The 27,048-nt window shown below is 39.5% G+C and overlaps 1 protein-coding gene across 1 annotated transcript in view; it reads right to left on the bottom strand.

Annotated features, from left to right (window-relative positions):
• Positions 1 to 771: 771 nt before the first annotated feature.
• Positions 772 to 27,048, bottom strand: part of SCAF4 (SR-related CTD associated factor 4) — a 43,863-nt gene continuing 17,586 nt past the window's right edge. The window contains exons 6-20 of the mRNA XM_086482270.1: positions 26,423 to 26,562; positions 25,700 to 25,876; positions 25,238 to 25,338; positions 23,434 to 23,542; positions 22,938 to 23,105; positions 21,393 to 21,478; positions 19,757 to 19,947; positions 17,829 to 17,929; positions 16,664 to 16,777; positions 15,791 to 15,947; positions 14,094 to 14,248; positions 10,318 to 10,480; positions 10,102 to 10,182; positions 9,813 to 10,001; positions 772 to 1,938 (exon numbers count right to left, since the gene is read on the bottom strand). Of these exons, the coding sequence (XP_086338396.1) occupies positions 1,103 to 1,938; positions 9,813 to 10,001; positions 10,102 to 10,182; positions 10,318 to 10,480; positions 14,094 to 14,248; positions 15,791 to 15,947; positions 16,664 to 16,777; positions 17,829 to 17,929; positions 19,757 to 19,947; positions 21,393 to 21,478; positions 22,938 to 23,105; positions 23,434 to 23,542; positions 25,238 to 25,338; positions 25,700 to 25,876; positions 26,423 to 26,562 (2,768 nt within the window). The 3' untranslated portion in view covers positions 772 to 1,102. The remainder of the gene's footprint in view (positions 1,939 to 9,812; positions 10,002 to 10,101; positions 10,183 to 10,317; positions 10,481 to 14,093; positions 14,249 to 15,790; positions 15,948 to 16,663; positions 16,778 to 17,828; positions 17,930 to 19,756; positions 19,948 to 21,392; positions 21,479 to 22,937; positions 23,106 to 23,433; positions 23,543 to 25,237; positions 25,339 to 25,699; positions 25,877 to 26,422; positions 26,563 to 27,048) is intronic.

Here is a 27,048-nt window from a genome sequence, read left to right as displayed (position 1 = left end):
GCACCTACCTCTTGCGGGACCAGAGGCGGCAGACAGCGTTAGCGCGGACAAGGGCAGCAGCCCGGAGCGGAGTGAAGAGGCGGCATTTTAAACTCCCCGCGCGCCCGCCCGCCCGCCTCCCTCCCTTTTCCCAGCCCCGTTTTAAAAAAATAGGTTGGCATTTTGTATCGGGTTCCGGCGTCCTCGCTTGCTCTTCCAGCCCACTTCCCGAGAAGCATCAATGATGACGAACAGGTACAGAAGCTGCTGACCCGGCGTGCTTCCCCGCCCGCCGCACACAGTCATTTTACAACATCACAAGCAGAGCAGACCGAGTGTGTCTGACGGTGTCCACTTTTTAAAGAAAGGCTAAGCAGGGCAACGTTTCATTTACCACAGAACCAACTGGAGTGGGGGGGTGGGGGGGAGGGAAAAAAAAAAAAATTAAAAATTGATTGCATTGCAAACACTAAGCAGTTAACTCTTCAATTAATTAACATTTTAAAACCACTAACTTCTACCTAGTATGGTCAAGTAGATCATTAAAATGCAGCAATCTAAAAATCAAGATGACTATTACAAATAAAAATTTGCTTCTGTGAATAGCTACACAAACGGATGTATTTTTTTTTAACAAATATAAACAAAACAGTCTAATTTAGACTCCAGTACAGCATCAACAGTTCAAACTTTAAGATGTTGAACACTCCTTTTCCACTTCAGTGCAGCGTAGGAAGAATAGCACACGTTAAAGTTTGTTACGAAAATAGAGTTTATTAAAAACACATCCCTATTGTTTTGAGGAGCTTTCACCGTTACCTTTTCTTAAATTAAAAAAAAAAAAATAGAAAGCACTTCTACTTCTGATTTGTAAACTTTTTAAAGTCAAAACTTTAAAAAAGTTACAGCAAAAATGGGTAATATTTTAATCATATCTTCAGTATTTCATGTTATGTTGTGGCTATTTTAAATAGAAGGGAAGCAATCAAATTGCTTACAATTCCCCACCAACTACTGCGGGGCTGTGATAGAAGCAGAAGCAAATATCATACAGCAGACTGTACAACTCTAAAGCTCTACACTCCAACAAATGTCACTGTCATCTTTCGACGACTTCCAGTCGCTAGCGAGGAGCCTCCGCCACTGAGCCCATCTCCTTGTCCGCCTGTTCCACAGATGAGGTAGCCTCGGATGTTAACTCTTCAACAGGTTTTACGCCCGTAGGGTCAGACTCTCCCGCAGCAAGTTCTGAAACAACGTCTGCGTCTTCCATTTTGCCGCTGTGAGACTCGTGGTTTTTGTCGCCATCGGCCCTGTCTGTCATCTCCGCTTTCTCCTTTCCTCGACTCTCTTCCTTGTCTCTACGGGACTCCCTATCTCTCGAATCTCTGTCTCGGTGGCCACTGGACCGCCTGTTTCTGTCCTCCAAGTCTCTGTGTCTATCGCGTTCGGGGCTTCTTCGTCCCCAGTCTCGCCTGTCGCGATTACCCAGCCGCTCGTGATCTCTGTCATCGTTGCGGTTACCGTAGCGCTCGCGATCGTTCTCTACCCGATTTCCAAAAGACCTCCTTCCAAACCTCTCCTGGTCTCTGTTAGGCGTGAACGTCTGCCTGTCATTCCTGAACTGCCTCCCGTCTCTGGTATCCTCGGGTCCGCCTGGCCCCCCGCTTCCCGGCATCCCCCCCGGTCTCACAAAGTGACCTGGAGGCGGGAAGGGGGTTTTCATTCCGTGGGGGGGAGGCATCCCAAAGCTCCCTGGCCCCGGCGGGGGCCCTCTGTGCATCATGTGGGGAGGCATGTGTCGCGGCGGCATCAAGGGAAACCGCTGCAGCGGCGGGGGTGGCATTCCTGGCGGTCGCTGGAGTGGTATCAAACCAGGCCGGGCACCTAAGAGGCCAGTGGACGGAGTCTGCAACCCAACAACAGGGGCCGGCGGGGGCGGCGCGACTCCTTGAGTGCCTGGAACAAACAAACACACACACAGAGTGAAATCAGAGGCTCTCAGGAGGGGAAAAATAAAAGCACTTCTGTAATTTCAAAACCGCTCTGAAATTATGTCATGAAATGAGTTAACGCCAGAACTGGGGGGGGGGGGGAAGCAGCCCGCACGGCCTGCTGTGCTGGTTTACACGCTGCCAAGAGAGCATCGCCTTTAAACAGCCGTTTGTCGAGCTAGGAGTCGTCAACACTGCAACAGCAGTAACTAATCCCTTGCCCTAAAGGCTTCCTTTTGTGAAGAAGCCGTTGCCTCTCTGCAGGTCAGAGCTCTTCCCCACCTCCAGCTCAGCGTCTGGCTTCGTCAGCTGAGTGCTGGCAGAACACCTTCCCCATCGGTTATTAAGCCTCCCAGGCTCCCAACTACAGACACCCCATCTCCTTCAGTCAGCTTCAAAACACTTCTCCTCTATTTACAAACATCAGCGAAACCGTATCTGGCTAAAATGCTTCAGATCTGAACTGGCCACCAACGACATGTCCAAGGCGCAGACGAGGCGGCGGATACAGTAAGCTGCGAAGGGAGAGGCAGGGCAGGACAGGGCTGAAGTAGGAGCAGGGAATCACAGGCAGTTTCGTTTCCCCTTCCAGAGAAAAGGGTACAACAAAGTTTAATTTGAGTAGAATGAACCCTGCAATGTATACTAAAAGGAATGCAACAGGTAATTTTTGGATTTTTTTTTTTTTTAAAAAAAACACGGGTTTCCATCCTTTATAGCACATATCCAACAGCAACTATTCTCCATTTTTATTCCTGGACTCTCGGTTTTGGCATGGTCTTCATAAAAGGAAAAAAAAATTAACTCTCAAAACACACCGTTTGAGAAAGCTCAGCCCAAAGCTTGCTGACATCAACACAGTGAGCCAAAACAAATGAGATTACCGAGCTCCAGGTGAGGAGTTCACACCAACAAGCGTATGCCAGCTTAGCTCTCGTGCCTCCTTTTGTTTGAACTGGTAACACCACTGTCCCTGGAGCCATCACACTGGATCTGTCTGCTCACTCTGCTCCCCAGCTGAAAGCGAGCTCCGCATCTGAGAGAGCATGTGGTGTTTTTTAAACTCCCAAACCGAAATTTAAAGGCATCAGCAGCTGCCAGCAGAGCAAGCACAAACCTCTGCTAATCCATCTTGTGCTCCGTTACAAAGGTGTTGACACTATAAATAATGTTTTATTTCCACATACATTAATAAAAATGAAAGTTAAGAATGCAGGTTACGTAAAATTTTGCAACTTCTGCCCTGGGCAAAACTAGGCTGAGAAATAGCGATGTAAGGTAACACTAGAATTAAAATACTTGGCAGGGCTGTCAGTGACAATGGCGCCTGATGAGCACGGTGGAGCAGACCCCCCAGATAACCTTCCCTTCAGCCATCGGTAGCTTCCCTCTTCCCCCATCCGATTTGTTTAGCATTTCTACCCCAAATATGCCGGAGCCTTCTGAAGAGCACATTGCCCTTTCACACCACCACTTCTTACGCCGAAGATCACCTCTAACAGAAACCTGGTTATCTGAGCGCTCTTTATATTCGTTATTAGAAGGAAATTGTGTTTTGCCAATCAGCAGAACTCAGGTTAACAAAGATGGGGATATTCTTCCAGTCCACGGTATCACCTTACCTTCCCCTCCAAGGAGACACTTCTAAGACACGGGTTGATAGGTCACGCTCTTTGAAAGAAACGTTCCGGCAGCAACAGTGTATTTTTTCTATTTATTTATTTTTTCTTTCTTTTTAACTTTAATATGCACAGCCTTCCCCCTCCTCCTGTTCATAACCAGGGCTGTAAGTCACCCACTTTAAACTCCTCCCATGAGTTCGTACTGCCGATCTGACGAGACAGACATACGGCTAATGTCTTCCAAGAATGTTATTTTGCTGAATCCTGAGGTCTGGGGATATTTTTGTTGATAACCGAATTCTTCCACAGATGAAAAATGTAGCAGAAAAGAATAAAGGAGATCTAGTGAGCCGAAGAGGGCAAGCATACACTCCTGCTCGACAGCAGCAGAGCAGATGTGGGTTACAACAGCACCAACACGAGGCAAGCGTGGAAAGTACGAGTCAATTTCTCCACCTTATTTCTACGCAAAATGCAGCACAGCAGCAGCACCGTAACGGTATCTCAAACTCCTTCTCTTTCAATCTGGACTGCATCAGCAAGGTAGCTGAACACCTTTTATTTCACATCAGCCCACTGAAACTTTAAGGCTGAAGTACACTGCAGAAAGAACTACTAGAGCTCCCTCTCTGTGCCGACAAATCAGGCACCAATTAAAAACTTACTCGCAAAGAGCTGTCCAGAAACACCCACCTTTACCAAAAACGCTCAGTAAAATCAGTGGTACAGATTGCACGGGGAACGTCTAGGGAAATTTAAAGCCCTTTGTTCTCTTACATAGGGAGAGACAGTATGTAAAATTGAAGTAGTTTGTCAAACGTGAAAAGAAGCATCAGAGCTCCTAGAGAAACAATAAAGGGACTTAGTGACCATCTCATACCAGTGCAGAGGAGTGATGGAAGTCATCTGCCCCAGGCTGTACTTTATTCACTCGTTCGTAACTGTAAGCCTTTTTGAGGCAGCTAACCTTTTCTTCTTGCTTATGGGCATGAAGTACAACCACCCCTTTCACCAGCTGCTTGTTCTGCATCACTTGGCTCGAGACACGGCTCTTATTACAAGACATGGCTTTTAATTCTGGACATCGAATCCTCAGACCTCACACCTAGTATGTTGCTCTGGTCCAACGTGTAAAAACATAGATTGCTTTCACAACTTATTTTTATTTGTAACTTTCATCAGTGACGCACAGCGACAGGGCCTCAGAACTTGCGAAGAGCGTTTACGATGAAGAACGCAGAGGCCAGCGTACTGGGAAAGCCCATCGCCAACCACGGGTGGTGCTTCAGAGGTGCAAGAACAATCACACAGTGCCAAAAGTTTCACAATTTCACTTTACTTGTAAGACACAGCCCAAAACGCTATAGCTGTCCTGCAGAAGCATCTTCTATCCAGAGAGGTCACAGGAGGCATCCTTACTGCTTTGATAAATTAGGTAAAAAGCCAGATTTCTGTGCCACTGTAATTCTATTTCTGATCATCTTCTCCTCTGGCTGGACAACCCCCATGTTCCCTTGTGATAATCATCAGCATTACAAACGCTAACATAACCGAGAAGCGTGGCATCTGATCTTCTCTTTTAACTGAACTCTGATCAGTAAGTGATTACAGTGTCTGTTATAATCCATTAAATTACTCCTCAGCTGTGCTGGTACAAGAAAGCAAGTGGAGGAGAGGTGTTTGCTGTATCTGACACAGCTTCAAACACACCTCTTTTGCACATCTGATGGAAATACACATGAGAACAAGAAGTCAAAGTTTAAGATTCCAGCAGAACGGGCTAAGGGTTGACACTCTGAGTTTGATGCTGATGTTCTGCAACATTTAGCATGTCACGTTAATTCTATCGTTCTCCAGTGGGGAATGTTGCATCTTAAAAGCAGAGCATTAAATACTACCGGGAAATTCTCGAAAGAGGGAAAATGTTCTAAGTCTTCTGGATTTTTCTGCAGTTTGATACAGAATCCTTTAGACCAGGCCAAGACTCAGAGCCTAAACACTGATTCACAGCTTAAAAACAAAGTGCTACAAATACCAACATTTTTCAGGTTAGTCAGTGTTCGTCCCTGAAGCCAGCAGGAGCTTGCTCCTATTCGTGTAAGATGCTTAAACAAGCATTAAGAGTCGAACTTCGTTGTTGTGTACAGTGTTGCTTACTGGTATTAAGACTTCTACCATTCCTGCTTTACAGAACAGAAACACTAAACTGATCCAGGTCAAAGGAATCATCAAGGCAAAACTGAATTCCTGTGTGTCATGTCAAAAACATGAATGGTGCTTGAGAGTTCCTGTTCCCTTACCTCCGAGTTCTCATTCAGTGGTATTATGAAAGCGAGAGTCATAAATACAATCAGCAAACATGCAGTGTTTGTTATGCTTGTTAAAAGGGCTAGCACAAGAAATCTGGCCATGTATTAGGTTTATCACTGTTCGTATCCTGTACTGGCAAAGAGCTCGCCCTTCCCGTGAAGGAAGTGTCCACTTTATAATAGAGCAATACTCTGATGAGCTCACAGAGTATCACAGTCTGTCTTTTATAATTTAATGCAGATTACAAAAAGACCACATAGTTGTTTAAGAACAAACCAGCAAGAGAGAAAAGAGTAAGAATTCAGCATGCATGAACAGGAAATGAATACCAAGTTCGATGAGAACTACATTATAATTATCTTTGAGAATACGTAATTATCATTGTGGGCATTTTGGTAAAAAGAGCACTGGACCAGAACCCACGAACTGCAATATGGTGTATTTAATCAAGGTAATAGATCACAGAATCTGGGTATTCGAAACACAGCATCTGCAACAGCAGTTTATTACTGGCCCAAATTACAGCATTTGCTCAACATTAAGAACAAGTTGGCAAATCAAAAATTATCTAAAAGCCTGTCACTTTCTGCAACATGCACACGTAAAAGGACTCTAAAAATATCTGCTTTGCAGATCATTTAAAAAATGGCTTATGAGCACACACTCACAAAACCAGTTACAGTCTGGATAATCTTGTTCAAATTAAGAACAAGAAGTTGTAACAGCAGCAAATATGATCAAGGATACAACTAGATCAAAACAACCTGAGTGTGGTTTTTAGAAATAAGCACAAAAAAAAAATTCAGACACAACGTCCACGAGGATCAGTCCTCTGGAGCACAAACATGTCTTTGTTGGAAGTCATGAAAGAATTACATTGGAGGAACGAATGAAATTAGTGGAGATGAAACAGAACGTAACTTACATTACTAAGAAAGCATATGAAATCTTACAATAATCAATTTAGAATTAACTTTGTAACATTTCTTCCATATAAAACCAGAACAGATAGATAAACTTCATTCTGAAGTTACAAAAACCAGAAGAGAGCTCCTGCGTTGGTGCAGACTACATAAGGTGCTCTCAAGCGAGGTTAAGTTTAGATTTCTATGACAGTCTCTTCAGAGCAATCTTCTTTGCTTGACTTCAGCCTGCTGAAGTTAAGTTCTTCTATCCTGCCCAAATATCCGAAGAACATGTCTTCAGTCTTCATGTTACACTACCGAAGCCCCTTCAGCCCTATTTCCCCAAGCAGAGTCCTCATGACATACTTGATGACGCTGTCAAACAAATCTTTCTTCCACCTTCTTATCTCAGCTTGGAGAGCCACATCATGGGAATGGCAAACCAGTCCAGTTTGAGGACTTTGTCAGAAACCGGTCACATGATCACAGTCATCTATTCAAACTGCTACTTGTGAACGTGAGGCCCTTGGGTCTGAAGCACTTGACTTCCCTCGTCTGCCCTTTCCCAGGGCTAACGGAGGGTGACCCTGTACCTACTCATTTCCTTTGTCCAGGTCATCTGCCTCTGACCCGTACAAGACTGCAGGTCAGACACTAAGGCTACACTTAAACTCTCAAGCCTGCAAGTACTTCTGGGCTCCGCGACCGGGATGCATACGTAGCTCGCACCTCCGTTTCCCATGCTTTGGTTTCCCTAGGAGAGAAACCTGACACACAGAATGAAAAGGAAGGAGTGACGATGCAGCCTGGCCAGCTCTCGAACTCAGAGGATGAGAAGGGCAAGACTTCAAGGGACACTTCTTTGCTACCTAGATCAGCGTGAGTGGTGCAAAACATCACCTCGTTCATGTTTTTCTTCCAGCCTACGGAGAGACCAGACCTGGACTCTCACACGCAGAGCTAAGCTCAATTGGTAAGTCAGTCAAACTGCTTTTAAGAAGAACATTTAATTTGTGTTCACTTACTGAAAAGTTTTAAAAGCAAGACAACTGACAGTAATCTTTTATCTTTAATCATGTAAAATATTATAATTTATTTCTTCTAGTTTTCTTGGATCTTTAATCAGATTGTGAACAGTCCCCCTTAACTCCAAAATGTCAGAATGGAAGGGTTTTACATAGCTCCTTGATTATAAATAACTTCTTCAAATAAGACTCTCATCCACATAAAAATGTTATTACTTAAGTAAACACACAGATCTCTGAGCTATTACTTCAGGACGACTCTGTAAGCTTATACATGCAATCTTACAAAAAGAAAAAACCTCTCCTACCCCTTTGTTGATGAGACTGAACGATGAGAGAAGTCACTCTGACCACATGGACAACTTTATCTGCCTCAACTATTCAGTAAATCAGTTAATTAAAAAAAAAAAAAAGACAAGTTCTTGATCTTCAGATTTCTCCAATTCAGCTTCCTCGAATTCGTAAGAATAAAAAACCCTACCGTCCAAGTAACTAACGTGGGTATACAGGGTCTGATCTTAATTTTGTAAAACCTCTTTCTTATCTGCATAGCGATACAGCAAACTGCAGAGTAACTTAATACACTCCAAAGGCTTGGAATGAAAAGTTCAAGTTACGCTGTACAAGACAGTACCACAAAACTTTAAAAACCTGGTAAAACTGTATTACAATTACAAGAAGTGTCACTTCATCATGAAGATGTGAATGTCTTAAACTTATAGTTGGATAATCCCTATCACTACTAAATTCTCTCAATCCATGGTGTCACCACAGGATTTCTTTTAAGCTTTTCTCTGTTTGCCAAGCGTCCAAGACACTGTAAAACAATTACCTGCTGGTTTTGCATATCTGCTTTGACAGATCTTAAAAAGCAGACTGATTTTTAGAGAGAAGCAGCTCTTCACTTCTTGAAAAAAGCCTTTGAAAAGGGTCTTATTTCGAGTTTCCAACATAAAGGATCCAAAAATCACCAGTCACGGCTGGAAAATTTACCCGTCAAATCCGACAGAGCAGTAAGCAATCAGGGGGTTTTTCAGTGCACACTGTTAAGTTCTGGGCACACAGACACTAGAATAAAATTATCTTTTTCATTCACTTGTTAGGCTCTCATTTATCATAGAATTGTTTAGGTTAGAAAAGACCTTTAAGATCATTCAGTCCAACTGTTAAACAGTTAGATTTAAAGGTCTGACATCCCATAAATGTAATAATCCTACTAAAATTTGTCTCTTGGGTATGTTCTTGATACTGACCCATACAAGGCCATCCTAAAATAAATATTTAGCAGACCTCTGGAACATCAAGCAGTACACACTCTCTTTAAAAGTCTGACCAAGTTAGTATCATATCATAAAAAGTAATTTATGTAAGATATCCAAAGTTAGCTTCGTTTTGCTAGTCAAAATACCATTTTGTAATGTTTAAAGAAGGTAATACATTGTTTAAAAAGTTTCAAAACCTATAATATTGCTGAATAAAACCTTTTGGGGTTTAATTTTATTAAAATAATTTATTCCATACATAAAAAGTATACCATGTTTTCACAGATTAGAAAAACGCACTTAAAAAAACCACTGTTTCTCTGTAAGTTAATTTTATACATGTAACAGATGAGTCTAAAACGTAGTTCATTTGTCATACAGATATTTCATTGTAAGTTAATTTTCTATATGGTATAAACCTCAACTTGTTAAAAGTATTGAATTTTTTTCTGTCCTGAATTTGTAACTTAAACGTTAAGGCTTTTTTGTCTCTTCAGAAACCAGATCTTCAATAACAAAAATAATTTACTGCTCCTTCTGTGCAACATCAAGACTCCAAAAATTGTTTAAAAGGCAACAGAAGGGCAGAATTTTCAACAAGTTTAGAAAAAACCTGCTTTGTTTTCCCACGAACTTTAAGTCAGTAGCAAAACCAAAATCGTATTTTAAATTCATGGAACAATAAACTGAAGAATATATACAAAACTGAACTTACCAAGAAGTGGAATAGCTTGGGTGACAGGAGCAGGAACATTAGTAGGTGCTACAGGAGGTGGAACAGTCCCATATATTTTGGAACTATCAGTAGTTTCAGCATTCCCTCTGGATCCAGAAACCACTGTTGGGATGGGATTTCCTACAGACGAATCTTTCGTAGTGTCTTCATTCACACCAGTTGCTGTAGCTAAGAAACAATGCATTGACATATTACAAAAAAGGGGTTTTTCTCCTGCTCACACGGTACCTTCCTTCTCCTGCTGCTTGCCCAAGACTCAAACACTTACAATTTGGGATGTTTACTGCCGGAGTGTGAGGAACAGATACTGGAGGAGTTATAGGTGGTGGTGGTCCAGGAGGAAGAAAGCCTACGAAAAAGTATATATTAACAGTGAGTATCATCACTTTACCGAAACATACTTGTGCAGTTTATATGGCAGCTGCTTTTATTTGCTATATGGTTAAAAAAAGGACTTAATATTCCTAAAAATATATGAATATACCTGGGGGTAAATGCATTGGGTTGAACCCAGGTCGTAAAAATGGAGGCGGCGGCGGTGGTGGCACTCCAGGAGCAAATCCAGGAGGTGGGATTCCTAAAGGTGCCGTGAAAGCTGGTGGTTGGAGTGCACCAACCACCGGAGGACCTGATGGATGCGGTGGAACCTAAGAAAAAGGAAGGGGAAAAACATGTTACCTCAAGACTGAACGGATTATTTGTTGTTCAGCTGTGGACCGCTGCCTTCTGTGCTTTAGCCGTCACAACAAGAAAATTTAAGCTACCTTAAATTACTCTGCAACAAGGTGACTTAGATAACTGACCTAACTAGCAGTCAAAGAACTCCTGCAACTTAAAATATCAACATTGATCTTATTTGCCTTTGTTCTTGAACAGAAAAAAATTCTTCTCTGTGGTAAACTGATATTAGGGCATGCTGGTAACTCATCTAAATACACCCTTTACACAGTAGCTGGAATTAATTTTACCATCCAGCATGACACGCTATAATGCACACGACTTTGAAGCAATAAAAACATTTTCTTTTTCCTTTTTCGCTACCTGAGTTTGTGTATTACATTAGAGTGACTATTGTTTCCTTATTAATTTATTTTTTTAATTCTGATTTATATCAAGCTCTGAATGAAAACTGATTTAAATTAAGTTTAGTCCTTAGACTCATATTTATAAGTTTACTCTAAAGGCTACATTAAATGTGTGGGAATCAAAATATGCTCTGTGTTTAAAATTGATTTATTAAAGCAAAGGAGAGCTGCATACTCAAGTATCATAACTGACTCACCTCAAAATTTCAGAACTACTACACCAAGATCCTTCAAAACTCATTTTATATTTCTAGAGTAAAGAAGGAAAAGCCTTTACTGTTTTATTCTTGGAACTGAAAGAAGTGGCATTAGACCGAAGTAAGCAAAATATTATTCTTAAACCTGGAGAAGATGCTAAAGCCACCAAGCACCTGATACCACTTCAAACTTCTGTTCCAAGGTCTTTACCAATGGCTAGGTTAGTGAGCTGAGGCACATTAAAACTTGTACTATTGGAATTTTGAAATCAATTAACTACAATAGGCTTTAGTGTAGACCACCTGTTTTTATTTTTTATGTTTAAATTGGTTATTTATTGGTTTATAATAACCTGCTGATTAGGCCCTGATCTGAAGTTAAGGTAACTGAGTAGGATGTGAGGAACTACTGGATGTAGCAGGAGAAATTGCCAGACATGACAGAAAACAACGTTGAGACGCTGACAGAATTTACAGACAGCACCACGAGGGATGGCTGCATTCTGCAGGTGGTTGAGGGGTGGTTAACGTGAACAGCCAAACTTCACAGACAACCAGAAAGGAGCACTTATGATCTTAAGGGGAAAAGGACCTTCCCTGTGAGGCCAACAGCGCATAAGTAACCACATCCAAGAACACCACATAAGGACAATTATTACTTAGGTAACAGCATCATAAATAGCAAATCTGGGTAGGGATACAGCAAAATAGGGACCAACGGAAAAAATAATTCAGAGAGAGTTGTTTACTTGGGAGGAGACTGGAGTGGAGAAAGGGAGGAGAAAGCACAACAAAAAGGAAGGTCAAGAAGCAAGAAAAGAGAGATTAAGTTATGGGAATCATGCAGTCAAAACTGTTCGGGGTTATCTGTCAGGCAGCCCTATCCTTGATCACTGCAGCCTGCACCAGGACAATGCACAAAGCCTGTTCTGACACAACACACGCACCAAACCTGCTTCTCCAGTCAGAGGGACCAGGGTGGGCGGGGCGCTTTCCATGGCTAACAGGGGAGCCAGCCAGACGGATGGATCGAGCAACCTGGCGTCACCGTACTGCTGCCCATTCCAGGCTGGACAGCACCAGCAGCTACCCAGCACTCGTAACAACCTCCCCACCTCTTACAGTCCCAAACACTGAAGCCAAACGCAAGTGAAAGCAGTTCCACTCGTATCAGACGACCAAAATACATCAGCTATTTAAAATGCAATGGTACTATTCTATACAGTTATTTAAACAAAAGAAGTGGAATATAAAGAGCTTTTTCCTCTAGGTCACACTTGCATGTTACTTTTACTACTAACACCACTAACATCATCACAGCTGAACTTAATTTCTAAGTCTTAAGAACTATTTACAAATTACTAAGCTATTGTAATGTTATGGCCAGAGAAGACAGCTGAATTGGTCAAGTATAAGACAGCGTAAGAAAGTTAATGGTGAAATCAAAGATGAAGACTCAATACAGTTCTCTGATCCTGGCCTGAATTTGCGAAGACACAATCTTCTTTGCCATAGTAAAAAACTTAAGCTGATGAGGCTAAGACAAGCAATCAGCACATTCAATGTATTCTGAAACCAGTTGTTTTTTTCTTTACACTGTCTTTCAGCATGGATTCAAGGGAAAAAAAAACAAAATAACTACTATTTAATACAGTTAACGGCTATTAAAACTCTCTGACATTAGAAATTTCACTTACATGTTCATTTACTAATAATATCTTATAGCATTTCAGGAATTCCATGTCAAAACACCACAAAATTCAACATACTATGTCCTCAAATCACATAATTGGCTAAATTATATGTGTCTTCAAATAATTTGAGCTCTTGATCTCTTCTGAGTGTCTCGCATATGTTGATAAATCACATTTTCTCAAGATGTAAAATAGCGTTAATTCACCCCTCCTTCCATTTGGGAAAAGGTATACTACTATATTAACAGTGACAAAAAAGAAACTATTACTACAAAAGTAGTAACGCATCTGTCAATAAGTCAAGCTAAAAGAAATACAGATTGTAAAACACTGGAGGGAGTTGTTATTACACACTACTTAAACTAATGGTAAAATTTCAGAGTGTGCTTTTAGCGAATGAACATACAACATCAGCTGTGACTGAAGAACCATTATAACAACAAAGGAAGACTAGGGAAATTTTTATATTAAATTCCCAAAGGCTGTTCAAAGAGAGTATACACAATATGAACAAACATGAAAGCAGCGTGCACATTTTAGAATGTCTATAAGCTTATTTAAGCCAACAGTGAGAAAAATCAGTTAGAAAACAGAAAAATAATGAAATCATAAAACCAAGAGGGTGCAATTCAGCCCATTTTTAGAAAGAATCTACTGCAATAATTTATCCATGACTGAAAGAATGGATATTAGAAGCACAGTCCTACAATACGTCAAGTAAAGATCTGGCAGACACACACACACACACACACTCTGTCTACATCAGCATTAGGGCAGCACTGACGTTTTGGAGCAAATCCTCCACCATTCCCACTAACCCCGTGCTGACTCAGTTCCCAGGGCAGTTCCGGCACATGCAAACTACATCCCTTTTCAGGGAAATCAAACCAGATGCTCTGCTCCTGCTGGGCACAAAACATGCTCCAAACCCTAACGGGTTTGGGTTTTTTCCAAGTCTTCCATGGCCACTATGACTTTGCAGAAAATGAATGTTCTTCTACGAGACTGCCCTTCCACATGAAGAAGCTCAAATAATGGATTCCAAGTGCATACTCAGTTTACGACACAGAAAAGTTATCTTCCTAAATTGACAGCATAGCCAGTCTGCTAACGAAAGTGGTTTTAACCAGGGACAACAACATGACAAACACACACACACAAAATCACCTAGTCACCATTCATCGTATTCCCTTCTTCTCTCTAACTTACGTTTTGCCATACTGAACTATTATTTAAAGCAAGTTTTTGTTTAGATATCCATAGCAAATGAGAAGCGACTCTCACCTGGGGAGGAGGTACTGTTATTGGCGCAGGCATGGGAACGGGAATTGGAACAGGTAAAGCTTTAGGTATAGGCGACACTGGTTCATTATGTGTAGCTTCTGCACCTCCATTTTGAGCTACTTCATTTTCAGACTTCTTGGGAATCCCCTTCCACTCTATACAAAAAAACACCCCACACACATATCAGCTCAGTAGAAGCAGACAAGCAGTCACGTACTGCCATGTAAAACTACTACACTTTGTGATGTTGACCAAAATGACATAACTGAAAATATTCAGATAAGGAGAAGCACAGAGCCAAGAAGCATTTAAACATATTTCTGACAATGAAAATTCCAAATTAAACCCATTACAGCAAATCACTGAAACATAGCAAGTAAATTTCCCGCCTTCATTAGTCATTTAACAATTCTTTGCACTGACAGCATTTATACATGTCTAGGACTCTGAAACACATTGTCTGTAACAAAAACTGTAAGGCTGTTTTGGGACAAGCTTTCAACAGATTCATTCCATTGCTCTCGAGCAGGAAGGCAGCAGCTTTCTCACTAATTCGAGAAGTAATTTCTGAAAAAAACATTTTCAAGTCTTGAACAAGGAAAAGATGAATACAACAATACAGAATCACAACAAAATAAGAGAAACATTAAATATAGCTTTAAACTCATTTTACAGAAGAAATATGCTCCTATTAGTTGCGAGAACTTCCTGGGAAAAGACAGCTAAGCAGAAAAAAGTGATCAGTGAAGAAGCATTATGGGAAAGAGAAAAGCACTGAGAAGTCTGGAACACATTGAGGTTATGTTTATTATTCGTTAGAGTTTCATTTAAAACACATCCTTAACTTATTTTTGTGTATTTACCACTAAGAGATGCTACTATTTAGAATAACCACCACCTAATTAGGGCAAATTGGACAAAACCCTGAAATAATGTTTCAATAACTAGACAGCACACCACACAACGGCTAAAAAAGTACCAATTCAAAGAACGTAAGGCAATTTCAACTTTTAAGTACTGCATTCATTTAATATTAGTTTTAAAATCACAACAGCCAGCACACTATCAACTCTATACCGATTTGAAGCCTGTAATTGATTTGAAGCTGCCGATTATATCAGGTGACATTTTCTTAATACAACCATAGAAGTCTGATATTTTCACTGCTTACACGCAAAATAGTAAGAATTCTATCAGCTCCCTATAAATACAAGACTTGCTAAAGGAACTGAAAATGTCCTAAGTGTGAAAACGATAGGAACCTGTTTTAGAAATTCTAAAGTTGCCGTCAGCTCAGTTGCGACACAAGCACTCCAAAGGCAGGCTCCTTCGGTAGGGGTGCCTCGCACAAACCAGGGAGGGGGGACACAGCAAGCTGGCTCTGGGACTAATGAGTACAACACATTTGCATCGTGCATGACCACCAAGGGCAAACACCAGTGCAGCTGACAGATCAGCTGGTAGCCACCTGCACTTTTAGTTCAGCCTCTCCTAACACAACTGCACAACTCCTGATAAGGGACTGTCTTTAACTGCTTACAAACTCTCTCCAGTCTATGGGTTACACGTGCTGCACTTTTCAGCCATTTCACAGATTTTATATGCACCTCACAGTCATTAATCAGCCACATCAACTTCAGGACACCAGCACAAAGGACAATTTTTTAAAAGCGTTTAAAGATGTAGCAATACTTTACCTGGACTAAGAGTTTCATTGTCCAACATTCCTCCTTCACAGAAACTTTCAAGGTCTTCAGGTTTCACTTTGTCCCATGGTATGTAAGTAACACCTAATTCTACATCCCAATACTGCTTGTAATCTGGCTTTATTCCTTTATTCAAAGCCCATGCAATCTTGGGGGGGAAAAAAAAAAATAACATGTACTCAGCAAAATGTTTCCACTTTAATGGATTTAATATTTAGTTCTTACAAAACAGCATAACCATTTGAGGCTAAAAAGCAAAAAGAATACTCTGGAACAGCAGGAAAAATAGGTTAGTTACAAAACTCTGAAATAGGAGGTTTTTTAAAAGCAGATTTAGTTCTTATTTCTTGGCTTGACTCTTGCACACAATTTGTAAAAATGCATAAAGGCAGTTTCTTCAAACGTTCCCCAGTCACTAACAATAATTCTATTTTGCTTCAGAGGACAGTGTCGCACTCTAATATGATGGTCTACAAAAGGAAGATCTTCATTACTGAATGCATTCTTCCTTATTTATTAGTAGTCTTTGTACGATTTACATAATTAAACTCGGTTCTAATATAAATAACCAGCCACAAGAAAAACATAGTTACAGTTTATGACTAAAAGTACACCACTTCTGTTGGTTGAATAGGCAATTATTGGCAATCTTTCCAGGAAACTGACACAAGTTCCCCTAGCCACATCACAGAACAGGAAGAATACTTACCAGGAAAAAAAAAAAGCAGTCCATTCACATAAATTTACAGAATACCATATCCAGAATACCTAACAGTTTAAAATACCCAAAAGTCTAGAACAGATGAAGAAGGATCATGGTAATTACAGTAACTTTAGAACAGCTTGACATTTTCCAAGAAGTACCTTTATAGATTTCTGATTGACTTTGAAGTTTCCTCGGCTCAGTTTTTGTAGGGCACGGTATGCATCTTGTCTGTGAACCATTACAATATAGGCACATCCTCGAGGCGGTATCATCTGTTGGTATTTTAAGGGAAAAAAAATAATTTTGCTACTACATTAACAAAGTAATGAACAACATACAAGTGTTCAATTACAGTAAGCTGGAACATCGGCAAGAGTTTCAGAAAGGACTACAGTAGTACAAAAGAGGATGTTAGTTTAAGAGGCTAAGATAGCCAGTATCTTCTGGAAGTACAAATTCCTAGTAAATTAAAAACAACTTCTTATATGGAAACTTTGAAACTCTATTCTGTGTGAGAATACGGATGACTCTTGTATATTTAATCCTTCAAAACTGTTCAACGGTAGTCTTCATGTAAACGCGGTGGTTCGGCAATTAGCTACTTTGTTGGAAGAAACAATCACGCTAATACCCCACTTCATTCCATATACCACAAGTTGCTAGCTGTACCTCCACAGTCAGTTTTATCTGCAGTTTTGTAATAATTTTTATTATTTGTAATGCATTTGAGAAAAAACTCCTATGTTGTTTTACAAAAATTGGGAATAGGAAGAAAATTACAGTCACTTCTTTTTGCTTGTTTGTTTAAATGAAATTTTATAGCTACTGGAACAGCTATCATTTATATATAAAAATATCCTTAAATACAGCAAAGCATAACAATAGTTCTCCATGTTTATGACTAAAATAACAGAAGAGAAACAAGCAAAAGAAACAGGAACACCCACTCGTAGTCCACATTTCTATAATCAAAAAAACCCAGAGCAGACAAGGAACTCTGTAGTACAGTACGTTAATTCTGTACCCATCTCCTCAATAGCCCTTTCTTATTCAGTTCTCTCCAGAGAAAGCCTGACTTTTTATGAAAACGGGATAATCCTCTGTATTATCCCCAAGAGCATTTTTAAATTGCAAGAAACCAATGCAACTGCCTTCCTGTTTTTCTACAAAGCAGCCAAATGAATTGAGTTTACATGTTAGAAAACAAAACCATATAGGAAATGAGAGCCCTTGACTTTAGTAAAGCTGTCTTAAAACAGTCTGAAAAGACTTTTTGTAACCAAAGCATATTGAAGTAGCTTACACTGCACCATTTATACTTACATTTATTGATTCAATTGGGCCAAACTCCTCCAAAAGACTTCCAACATCTTGTTGAGTTGTCCTTTTGTCAAGTTGTCCTACCCAGAGTGTAGTACTACAAACTACAATCAAAGAGTTAACACAGATTGTAAGAGCACTTGGAAATACACATTTCACAAGCCAAAATGTCAATATAGTAATTTTAAAAGTCAGTTATTCAAATGAAAAAAAAAAACACCTAATATTAAAATATATATTTTAATCTTTAGGAGTGTTTGACAGAAACCTCTTTTTCTTGCCTGCCTGGAGCAGTGTTAACTGCCACAACTACATCATAATCACTGTCAGAATGCAATCACTAAGAAGCGCTCTAGTCAACTACTACTGAAGTGACCTGCAAGTTCTGATGATCATGAGCTCTGCAAATCATCATAAAGAGGAAAAATATGCTTTGCTGCTAACAACGCTCCATGAAGTACCCAACGCATACAGTGGATATTTCACTACAAGGTAACTCACTCTGCTCAGTATGAAATCCAAGCTACAGGCCACTATTGCAATTTATGGATGGTACTCACTGGCAAGATAATTAGATTGTTTATGGCGACAAACCCACTACTAGGAAGATGTTTCTCCAGAATGCGGTGACAATTCAACTACAACGAGCAACCAAACTTTTAACCTCTTTAGTGGCCTACTCAGTGCCATTTCTTTCTACGGTTAAGTGAAAAATTATTGACACAAGCTTTTTCTTTCAGGAAAGAGTAAGCAACGTGTTTATCTCACTTCATGCTTGAAGGTAATAAAACAGCAGATGAGCTGAAGACTACTAGAGCAACATTTCATACTCATCTACGTTTTCACCACTAAGTCATATAAAACTGTAAACCCAAAAAGCATCATCTGGGAGTGATGTTGGCAAAAGGGTATCCTGCACCACTGCCAGTGAGTTTTTTAATGAACCGCTAAGTAAGTCTTTGCAGTCCTTTTAATCTAACGGTATTGTCATTCTCAAGGTGTTGGCCAATTAAAACTTTAGGTTTTGTCCCTCTTACATAAAAACAAATGCTCTCATTTTACTTGATGACTCCAGAGAAGAGTCCACACTCCTCAGGAATATTCAGAAGACAACTACTACATTTTGTCTACAAGCACAGACAAAGCCAGGATTATTTCAGAAATCCAAACATTAGCCTGTGTGCTTTCCAGGTCAAAGCTCCCCTCCAGGTTTGAGACACACACAACATCGAATCACTAGAAAAATCATCATAATGTGCTCAACTTCTTGTTGCTCAACCTGCCTTACTTTATATGTCTTGAAGGAAGGAAAAGAAAAACATGGTGTTTCAGCTTTTTCTTTCCTCATTTTACAGGCAAATTATTTCCGACTTGGAGATATTCCAAAAATGCCAAATTGTCTGCTATGAGCAAAGGAAGTACAGAGACGTGTGGTGAATTTAATTCTTACCAGCTTTACAACAGTTCAGAAAACAAAACACAGTACAGTTTACTTTTATTCTGTTTGGATGAGTCTTGGAACCCACACCAAAAAGCATTCAACTCAAGAAAAAGGAACAAAACAATTTTAAAAATAACACACATCAGATTAAGATTTGTCTTCTGGGATTCTCTAAGCAAGTATCATATAATGAAGGTGAGTGGACTTGTCAACATTAATTTTTTTTAAAAAGTCCAATAGATACAAGAAGTGTATTTTTTTAACATTTACAGTTTTTCTAAAATACCTGTTTGTCATCTTAGTATTCCATTTTACATTGGTGTAGTAGCTACTGTAATACCTTCAACTTCACAGAACTCTGAAACTCATTAAAGAAAATACTGGGCACAGACAAAAAAGTTCCATACACAAACCAGGAAGATGTTCAGCATCCGAAAAATGGTATTACAAGAATCTGCAGAGTTACATCAGAGAGAAAGAATAAACGTACCACTAACAGTTTCTGACTTGATCTGAGGAAGACCTTTTGACCTGCGTTCTCTCTCCCTCTCACGTTCACGTCTTTCTTGTGACCGAGACTTAGGAGAGTGTCGGCGTCTATCCCTGGACCGAGATCGAGATCGACGATGACGTGACCTTCGAGATCGAGAGCCAGATCTTGAACGTCTCCTTTTAGGTGACCTAGTTTAAACCAACAACCATTCATGTTCAACCTTTCTGACCCAGACACTGACAGACAGATAACTACTTCCTTCAGGTATCTATTTAAATCACCAGGCAAGCGTTCAGTCAACAAAAAAATAAATAAATCCAAGTTCATTCACATGCATTTAGAACTAGAATAAATTATTACAGTGGCTTATCAATGCACTCCAGCTGAACAGTTTATTATTTTTCAATTTCTTACCTTCTATTAATTTTGTATTGAAGTTGACTATCAAAACTATGTCCACGTTAACATAGAAAAAAATTGCAACTGCTTACATGAGGAAAATGCTTATTCCTTTTACAGAAGGAGGACTAAAAAAAGAGATTAAAAATAAATTCTGCCAGTATAATGGTATTTTATATCATGTTCAAGTTCTAAACCACCCAAGGTCTGGAAGACAGAGTAAACCTTCAAAGAAGTCCTATAAAACTTGGCAAAGGAGAAGACTCATAACTAAGTAGAGAGCTTTTCTTTAATCCTGGAGCCAGATTTGTTAGGTCAGCTGAGACACGTGAAATACTCCCTCTGTGACTGGCCAAGTCCCACAGCACACTGGACCGCAGGTTTTTTCACAAGAAAAGCATCTCTAGAGCACAGACAAAATTAAACTGTCATATTCTGCTTCCCTAAAATTTACTCAATATTGACAGGCATGGAAGTTCCTCTCTACCAGTAAAAGAGAACTGCATAGATACCAAATTCTCCTTACAGGGTAGATGACTTTCACAGGTTCACAAGTCTTAAGACTCACTGATCTGTTTCTCATTACCACTGCACTGAAGTACACACAACATTTAGCTGCATTTATACACAGCTCCCCTCAGAGTTAAGAGATTGAAAGGGTCTCTTTTTTAATCTCCTCGAGAAAGGGAATTGATATAAAGCCCTCAACAGTTTTGACTTGACCAAGAAATTTCACTAGTGTTGTCCATACAGAGAATAACGAACAGACAGTAAATTCTTGTATTTAATCCTTAGATTATACTGAAATGGACTCTTTTGCTAAATGTCTCTTTTGGCATCTAGTCATAGAATCCAACTTGTACAGCACAACTGGGCACTTACAAGAAATGACCTCAAAGGAAGCTGAGAGGGAGACCCAAGAAGCCAACTCGAAATACAGGTAACAGGCCCATGTCCTAAGGCATTGAAAATGAACTTCATCAATCATTCAAGGAGTTAGCTCACCTCTCAGCTATGTATTGTCATCTCGGAAGTTACCACCCCCACGGCAGATCTGGCAGCACAGCGCCAGGCTCTCCGAGCTCCAGATAATCAGCATAACTCCCCTCAGTACTCGGACACAATTAGTAAAACATTTTCAAGTCTTCGGACATGACACACTTAAGTTCCCCATGTTACAATCCAATGCTTCATATACTATATACCCTCACTGAAAGAACTTTCACTGATTTACCTTGACGCAGATCTAGATCTTGACTTTCTGTTGTCAGAAACATGCCGTTTTCCCTCTTGAATAGGTGGCTGTTCCACTTCCATATCCTAAAATATTAAGTTGGCTGGTGAGTAGCGCAAGCATTTTCTTTCATTTTATGCCTAGACTAAATTACTTAGCAGCACTAGAATTATACTGAATATTCACACATGTGAAATTAAAATGTAATGCAACTCTTCTCAGAAGCTTCACCACTACTTTGTAGTCACTAATAGGGAGAAGTCCAGCATTAAATTAACTTAATACAACTACCGCAAAAACATAACAAAAATAATTTACACAAAATTCTCATTTTTGATTTGCAAGTTATTGTTTTTCCCATTTTAGTTAATTTCAGCACCAGATGTATCTACACAGAATATGATTATATTCCTTAAAGTCCAGTCAGTGGATCTTGCTCTGTCAACAAATTACAGGCAAAGGACTGTCTACCAGAAAACTTTTCTCCAAGATGTTATAGGGAACTACTTTAAGCCATATATATAAGCAAATTACAGTACAGTAAATCTGAAGAACAAAGCAGTAAGTCATCAAAACAATACATAAAATGCAAGAACCTGCTCAAAAAAAAAAAAAAACCATTAGGTTCAACATAGCTCTTCCTTCCTACCGCGAATTCTCTACAGCTTCCCACGCCAGAACATACTGTGTCCTGCCTAAACTTTAATTAGTCATCATGATGCGACCCTGGCAGGGAATAGCCAAACAAGCAATCTTCTCATAATGTACCGATTCAATAGAATTCAAGACTAAAAAGCTAATTACAAAGACACTCTTCAGAATTGTCCCTTTAGTCCAAGTGGAAAGCAGGAACTTATTTCTAGAATCTGTGACATCGCAGGTCACCACATAAAGACAGCTTGGTATCATCTCTATTTCTCATTTTAGGATTTCCTTTTCTTGGAACAAAAGAATCAAATATATTAATTTTTTTTTTTTTTTTTAAATACAGGCTCATAAGTACACCTGTTCTTTGATTTCTTCTTAACAGCAGCCAGTTACCAAACCAAAAATACCCTCCAAAACCTCAGGAACAAGACAGAGGTGTTTACACGCACTTGGATTTTTTTAAAAACCTTTACAGACTTCTGAGTCCCTTTCCACTTTATTAGTGATTTACCAGGCCTTTAAAAAATAACTTTTCCAGATAGTTTCTCTCCAGAGATTGCATTGTTAGAATTGCACGGAACAAAATATTCCTGAAGCACAATGGGGACAGGAACAGGAGGATGAGGGAAAGTGAGAAGTGGAAGGGCAACATGCAATTCAAAGTCTTTCACAAAACGAGGCATAAAGCAGACACATGCTGGTTTTGCTAGACTTCTGAAACACCAGACTTGTCATGTAACGCTGCAGCTATCCAACTTTCTCTCAGATGAGCTACCCTCACAGCCACCTCTGTCCGTGGTTATCATGAAACTTCCTCTCCTGAACAAACTATACACATTTGAGAAAGACATGTATCAGAGCACTGAAGTTAGTTCATTTACTGCAAGGATTCCTCACCTGCTGATGTGGTTTTTGCATGTGTGATTCACTCTGTACTGGAAAAGGAGACTGAAAAGTTTGCTGCACAGGTGCTGTTGGTGGAATCACAGGCTGAGCTATAGGTGGAAACTGCGGAGTAGGCAGGAGACCAAAACCTGGCATTTGTCCATTAGGAGGAAGCGGAACCTTTGAAGGAGAAAAAACATGAAAACTTCCAGCTAGGAAAAAACCCCTACATTAGCTTTCCCAGTTTGCTAAAGAATAATTGTTATCTCTGCTCCAAAGTCACAATAAAAGACCAGAAGCCCGAGAAGGACGAAGTAGGTCAAGCGTTCAGATGTATAAAATAAAAATCATGTTCTTCAAAGCTTGACTAGAACAGAGAACAAAACTATGTTTCCTGGGAAAGCTGGAGGGTAAGCCACATTCACGAACACGAACACCATTTCCATACCTCTGCACCAAAGAAAACAACAAAAGACAGAAAACATAACACAACAGCAGAACAAGTTACCTGGTGACGCATTTGATCCTGTTGTATTCCCATCATCCGCTGTTGAAAAGGATCCATATTTGGAAGCTGAGGAAATACTGGCTGTTGTATAGCTTCTCCTGGAAATCCACTAAAACCAGTAATATTTTGGTGAGACAAGTGAGTAGACACGGATTTTTTTGCCTTTATTTTACATATTTCTATGTATATTTACACAATCTTGATTTAAGATTAGACAGAAAAATTATCTTCATTATGATCCCATTTCCTCTCTAAAAAGTGAAAACAAAAAAAGGGAGAAAGAGTGGCTGCGTTATCTTTTCTCCACCGTAAGAGTAGCCCTTCAGCATTTAAAGAAATGCTACATAAAGATTTAAGCTTCTCTTTCCCCTGTACTTATACGATCTTGCTAAACATCTCCGTCTATGGAAATTTTTCGTGAAGGTTGTCTGCCTTAGGCTAACTTTCTTCCATTTCATTCCAGCTCCTCTTTTGGGAACAAAAGTAGTAAGTCTCTTCCTCAAGGAAAATAAATTGTCCATACTCTTTCTGGAAAATAACCTTTAGTTTAGGAGGAATTTAGGGCAGAGGAGAAAGGGATATGTACATCACACAAGGATTACAGTAATGCCATTCACTTCCTGATTCAACACACAGAATGGACAGTGCTCAGGGAATTAATGAAGTCTGTGCAGTTAATAGAATCCGTTTACACGGATTTGTGTAAGAAACCAAACAGGATTTCAGGAAGATAACGGAATTTCATGGTGATGCAAAATGGAACTTTGTAGTATTGTAAGACACAGGTGACATACAATTCTTAGATGAGTCTGGAGGGAGCAGTTTTTCATAAAGAGAATTACTGATTTTACATGCCCAAAATGAGACTACTGGAAGCCAATCTTCAGAGGCATCTTATACAACCATAAGGTAATAAGGACAGAGGCTTTGAAGTGCTACAAACAGAACATAAAACATGCTGAAAAGCCGAGTCCAATGATCTCTAGTTGGGCATACACAAGCTTATATTTGACCTACCTCATCTTTCTGTACTCCAGAGTTCCATCTGTATTATAGGGAAAATACTGCCAGCTTACTTAAAAGGCATTTTAATTAACTAATACTTATGGAACATTAAAGTGCTTGAGGTGATAAACACAGTAAGAAAGCTCATGACAAAGTTAGTGATTCTGTTTTTGAGAGCAGGGTTTGGATGGCATATACAGAAAGTTAGACATGGGGCCACATACTGAAGCAGGGAAAAAAGAAATATTGACTAACCCAGGTATTGAGCACCATCCAGCCTGTGCACTGAATGAAAGAGAGGTCCTGTGGAAAAAACTAGTATGTGATCATTTAATTTAAGACTTTATCATAATGCACATCAAAAGGGAAGCAGGAGTCTGAGTTAGTTTGCGTGGGTATTTAATGTTTGAGAACGTAAAGTTGCAAAGCCAATTCTAATTTTTAAATAGTTAAAACTACCACGATGTTTGGAATAGCTGCTTTTCCCCAGACAGCAAAGCAATCCAGATGATTATTAAGAATGCCCTGTGCAATAAAAACATGGAACTCATCTTGAAACCAAAACTGAGCTTTTCTCTACAGAACACGTTCCTCAATCAATGATGCCACATGCCAAACCTACACTGAATCACCAAAATAAAAAGACAAAAAAACTCCAAACCACCAGAAGCTGTTAACAGCATTTTAACTTCAGACTATTCAGTTAAGCACTGAAGTAACTTGGAATTTTAATCAGCTTTCTAACCTGAAAATTTTTTAGTACAAAGATTTGTTAATTTTATTACGACAGAAAACTTACAAAGCTGGCTGCGAAACTGAAGGAGAAGGAGCTGAATCTTCTTTCTTTGAATCTTCTACTGCTTCCGGCTCATCATCATAGTCAAACCGATCTAGCAGCTTCTGAAACAAATTACATTGAGCCAACTATTTCTTCTGTATCTTATATAATTGGCAGCCAAAATATCCTATCAAAGTCTTACTATATATCTAACAGCTCTGGAATTAAAGACAAGATTAGAATAAAAAAAAAAAAAAAAAATCTATATTCTAATACAGAAACAGAATCTGTCCAAAACCAGTTTTACTCAGCTTCAGAAAAGGCAAAGGCTATATAAAAGCAGGAAGCCAACCTCCAAACAGAAAGAGAAGAAACAAAATTTGCCTCATTTTTCTCCTAACAAATGGAGGACATTAAGGCATCCATCAAAGTCTTCTGCTGAACTGAAAAAGTTAAAAGAACAAAGAACAAATGAAGACTTACTTTGTCAAACGATGTTTTTTGCTCAGGTGGTGGGAAAGCAGCTTTTTGTTCTGGCGGTTGTGCTGCTGTAGTTTTCAACTGAGCAGTAATAGCTTGAACCTGAGCCATCACAGTGTTATCTATGACAGGTGACTGGGGTTTTTGAGGCTGTTGAAAAGTCTGAAGAATTTGTTGAAGCTACAAAAACATACAGTAGTAAGTATATATTCTTATATAAACACATAGTATTGAAAGAGTTGTAGGATACAACATCAAACCAGACTATAGCACAGGATGAACACCACAACAGCCTGACTGAACTACAGAGAACTTTCAGCAAGACCAAAAGTCACTTTTTAAATACTTCAGTGTCAAAATTAATCAGATCCCAAGATTTCAGTATTCAGGCCTTTCAACACTGCAAACCTTTTAAATGGACCGAACAATAAAACTCAACATTTTATTTGATATATTCCACCTGTTCTCAAAACTTTGTAACTGCATCAATTCAGAACTAATTATTTAGGAACATATATGAATTTTCCTCAAGTTCCACAATTACCGCATAGAAGGGTCACAGATCATTCCAATACTGACTTTACCTATTACAAGTTTTCCAGTGAAGACCTTTGGGAGGCTTTTTGGTTTGCTTCAAATCAAGGACACCACTTCCATCATTTCCCCCCCGCCCCCCACTCAACATAAAAAATGAAGTGAGAAGGGAACCAAATATAAACAGGTTACCTGTTGTCCTTGCGTTGTTTGAAACAACTGAGCTACAGCTGCAAAGGCATCAGAACTGGGCAACTGTGGCACAGTAGGTACTGAGTTAGCAGTAACTTGAGGGGGCTCTGAAGGAACCTTCGCTGGAGGGGGCGGCGAGCCTGAGAGTTTCATAGGAATTAAGAAAGCGCTATGTTACTCGAAAACATGCATCTTACTCTTCAGTGCATACATTTACCTCCTCAAAACAAGCGTCCATCTACAAAACTCTACTTCACCCAAAAAGTTTTATCTGAACTACCCCAATTGCATATTCTATTCATTTTGCCTTTAACTGCTCCATTCACTGCTCACATCTGTGCATTATATACACTAAGAAAGAAAATGAAGAAAAATGGCCTGACAGCTAGTCCAGCATGGTATTTTAGATCACAATGTTTGTGCAATTTTGGAAGAGTTAAGAAAAAAAAAACCTATTACTCAGTGTTAAGCAATGCGTATCAATACATTCAAAATGTCAGTTCTGGTTACAAAGTTCTGGACTCATTCTTCTGGATGAATATTTCAAAGCAATCATCTAAATGTTCATTTTAAGAGCTACTGAGTTTCTCTTAATATTTTCTGTCTTCTAGCACTAACTGAACTTC

The sequence above is a fragment of the Leptosomus discolor genome, chromosome 1 (assembly GCF_034619465.1).
Source record: "Leptosomus discolor isolate bLepDis1 chromosome 1, bLepDis1.hap2, whole genome shotgun sequence".
NCBI lineage: Eukaryota > Metazoa > Chordata > Aves > Leptosomiformes > Leptosomidae > Leptosomus > Leptosomus discolor.
Note: the sequence above shows the minus strand (reverse complement) of the source record. Positions and strands in the feature narration are given on the sequence as shown.